The sequence below is a fragment of the Panicum virgatum genome, chromosome 1K (genome assembly GCF_016808335.1).
Source record: "Panicum virgatum strain AP13 chromosome 1K, P.virgatum_v5, whole genome shotgun sequence".
In the NCBI taxonomy this organism is placed as follows: Eukaryota; Viridiplantae; Streptophyta; class Magnoliopsida; order Poales; family Poaceae; genus Panicum; species Panicum virgatum.
The window spans coordinates 4,128,913-4,132,247 of record NC_053136.1 but is presented as its reverse complement, the minus strand read 5'-3'; the positions used below and the strand labels follow the sequence as shown (position 1 = coordinate 4,132,247).

At 53.9% G+C, this 3,335-nt stretch overlaps 1 protein-coding gene across 1 annotated transcript; it reads right to left on the bottom strand.

Moving 5' to 3' along the window:
* Nucleotides 1–480: 480 nt before the first annotated feature.
* LOC120648013 (basic proline-rich protein-like) lies at nt 481–1,898 on the bottom strand. Its single transcript, XM_039924800.1, has 3 exons — nt 1,128–1,898; nt 742–803; nt 481–547 (listed from the first exon to the last, which is right to left on the bottom strand). Exons 1-3 carry the CDS (start codon nt 1,896–1,898, stop codon nt 481–483), a joined length of 900 nt encoding a protein of 299 aa, XP_039780734.1.
* Between the last annotated feature and the right edge of the window lie 1,437 nt (nt 1,899–3,335).

Below are 3,335 nucleotides of genomic sequence, written 5' to 3'. Positions count from 1 at the left end.
CTTTCTCCTTGTGTCCAGGAGGCTCCATCCGCGTCCACGGTGGCCAAACCGCTAGGGGAAACCAGCCAGGGGGTTAAGTGCATGGTTTTGGATAGATGGAGCCATTAGATATCCGGTTTTTTGTTTGGGCGGTTAAGTGCTCCAACGTTGATAGTTTGGGGGGGGGGTATGTAGACTTCTTCCTGTTCCTATTCCTGCTTGTTTTTCCTATTTTCCTGGTTATTTTGCGAAAACGGTTGACAGTCGGTTTAGGCGGTACACGGTGTCGGTCGGGACGGGATTTTCCCGTCCTGTTTTCATCCCTACCCTTTACTCTTGGGATTCCTAGTCGTCGTGTCGATCTGCAACGGCAGTTGTGCGAGTTGCGGAACTGTGGCTCTGTTTTGTGTGGGAGAGGAGGGTGGTCTGGTGGAGGACACGGCAGTAGTGATGGAGGAGTAGGGGATTGGGGCGGGCGGCGCGCTGGCATGTCGATGGCCACTAGCTGAAGCACTGCGCCTGTGCGAAGACGGCGCGCACGCAGGGCCAGCCCTGAATTTTCTGTGGCCTGGTGCGGAATAAAAAATAGAGGCCCCCATTTACCATAAGAATACAGGATATACTTCCTTCATTCAATTATGATAGCTATATTTCTAAAATTGAAAAATTCAAAATTGATTGCTATATTAAGTCTTTGCCTTGAGAGTTTGCAAGTAGCCCTTTCGGTATCCCCAGCAGTAACTCCGAAGCTAGCATACATACCTCGAGAAGGAGAAAACATCAATCTGTTGCTTTTCAACGTAAACTTTAACATTTAATAATCGCTGAAAGCGATAAGTCTCGCCAAAAAGAAATTGCAGAAACAAGGAGAGGATGGTTAACGTAAATTAATTGATTCATAAGAACACTTGGTGCCTAATTGCAAGGCAATTCAAGTTAGCCCGCGCCCGACCGCTCCTCCTTGGGGCGGCTCGGGCGTACCCCCGACGCCCGGCACCGCCGCCCCTCCGGCGTTGCCTCCCACCCCTCGCTGTCGGCTGAGCGGCCGCCGGAAGCCCGCGCGGCCGCAAGGAAGGCGGCGGCGGGGCACCCTCCCCCTCCCTCCTCTTTCCTACTCCTCCTCTCGCTTTTCTTGGTGGTGGGCTCACCCATGGCGACGGCGGCGGTTTCCGGTGGCCAACGGCCAGATCCACCACGTGCGGGCCCGGATCCGCCTCTTCGGTCTCCGGATCTGCCCCCTCGGGGCCTCCTTGCGCCGGGGCTCGGCGGCGGTGGCGCGACCCAGCATCGGGGGCTCCCGCGCCTGTGTCGGCGGCGGCACAACCCGGCATCGGCTGCGGCGGCGCGGCCGGGCATATGCTGTCTCCCGTCGCAGGCTGGACCGCCGGCTTTTCCTCGGCTCCCCTGGTGAGGCTGCGGGGGCCGGCGTGCTTGGTTCGGCGGCGGCGGGGGCGGCCCTGCTCGCGCATGGCGAGGCCGCGGTGGCTTGGCCTGCGGTAGCGGCTCGTGGTGGGGCTCCGACCCGGCGGCGGCTTTTCGGCGTGCCTCGGGTTGGGGCTCCGACCCGGCGGCAGCGGCGGCTGGCGTGGCCCGCTACCGCCGTGGGGGCGGTGGCGCGCGCACGGCACTGCGGTAGACTGGCGCGACAGCAGCAGTGGATGTGGATTTGCGGTGGCCTGACGCCGCCGGTTGACGCTTGTGGCGGGCGGCCTCGACTCGTTCCCAAGAGCTTCGGGGGAAAGCTCTGCCTGGTTCCGTGCTGGACCAACAACGACGGCGCTTGCGGGCGTCGTTTCCCTCTCTGGAGGCGTTGCTGTGTTGCCTTGGGAGTCGTCGTTCTTCTGCCTCGCCGGCGGTCGTGGCTCTAGTGGCCCTTTGGCGGTCGTGGCGTCTGGCTTTGTGGGATTCCTTGGCTCCATTTCGCTCGTTTTGCCCAACTTCCATGGCGTCGCGTTCTTGAGGGAAGGTAGAGGGTTCAGGCGAAAGCCATGCCCACTTGTGGGTCGATGACGGCGACGCTCTCGGGCACCGCCTATCTTGTTGAAGGCGTCATCCGTTCCCCCTTCTTCCCTCCTCTCCGGCAAGTTTTCTGGGTGAAAACCTTGACCTTCTGGTCCAGCAACGGTGGCGCCAATGGCGTCATTTTCTCCCTGAAGGCTTTGCTGTCTGTGCTCTGCCAGCTTTGGGGCCATGGAGTGCATACCTTACCCACCTTGTTCAGGCGTCGCGGAGGTTGCCACCGTCACCTGACCCGCTGATCCTGCCTTTGTTTCATCTTCCTCGCCATCACTTTTGGTTGCTCAGGTTGCTTCAGTCTGGCGGATGCTTTGCCGCCTTGCTAGTCGAAGTTCATTTAGGTGGATGCTTTGCCACCTCTATTTTGTTCGGACGGATGCTTTGCCATCGGGGTTTGCTCTATTCGTGCCTATCGGTGGATGCTTTGCCACCTCTCCTGGCTTGGGCGGATGCTTTGCCGCCGTGGTTCTTCTTCACCTTGGCAGATGCTTTGCTGCTGGGGATCTTAGTGCTGCGACGGAGGCTGTGCAACCATAGTGTTTTGGCGTTTCTTTTTGCAGGTTTCGGTTGTAGCTGTGGTGTGGGTTTATTTGGTTTCTGGGTGGAGCGCGTTGTCCTCTCCGTGTTGCTTGCTGCTGTCTGTGTTGTTGTGTGTTCCCGCTTGTGTCTGTGTTTTTTCAGTATTTCTCTGTTTTTAGTCCTTTGTGCTCTTGTGTTGGTCAAGTTCTGTTTGGCTGCATCAAGTTTGTGTCTGTAACTGCTTTCTTCTTAATGAAAAACATGCTCAGGCACGGTCGCGAAAAAAAAACACTTGGTGCCCTTAGTTACTGTGTCTGTAACTGTTTTCTTCTTAATGAAAAACATGCTCATAACTGAGTGAAGGGAGTAGTATTAAAAAAATTGTTGTCACTAATAAACTGTGCTATATAGCTGCACATCCTATACTTAGCTAGACGTACTAAGGCCGTGTTTAGATGTTTAGGTGTAAATTTTTTGAAAAAGAATCTTACTATTTCGGAGTACTAAATGAAGTTTATTTATAATTTTTTTTTGCATAGATAGGTTGTAAATCGCGAGACGAATGTAACGAGCCTAATTAATCCATAATTAATTTATGATTAGCAGATGATTAATGTAGCATCAATGTTGCAAATTATGGATTAAGTAGACTCATTAAATTCGTCTCGCGATTTACACCGGATCCGTATAAAAATTTTTGTAAATAAACTTCATTTAGTACTCCATGCATGTGTCAAAACATGTGATGTGATGTTTTTTACTAAAATTTTTTGCATCTAAACACGACCTAAGATTTATTAGCAACTATAACTTGACAGGCC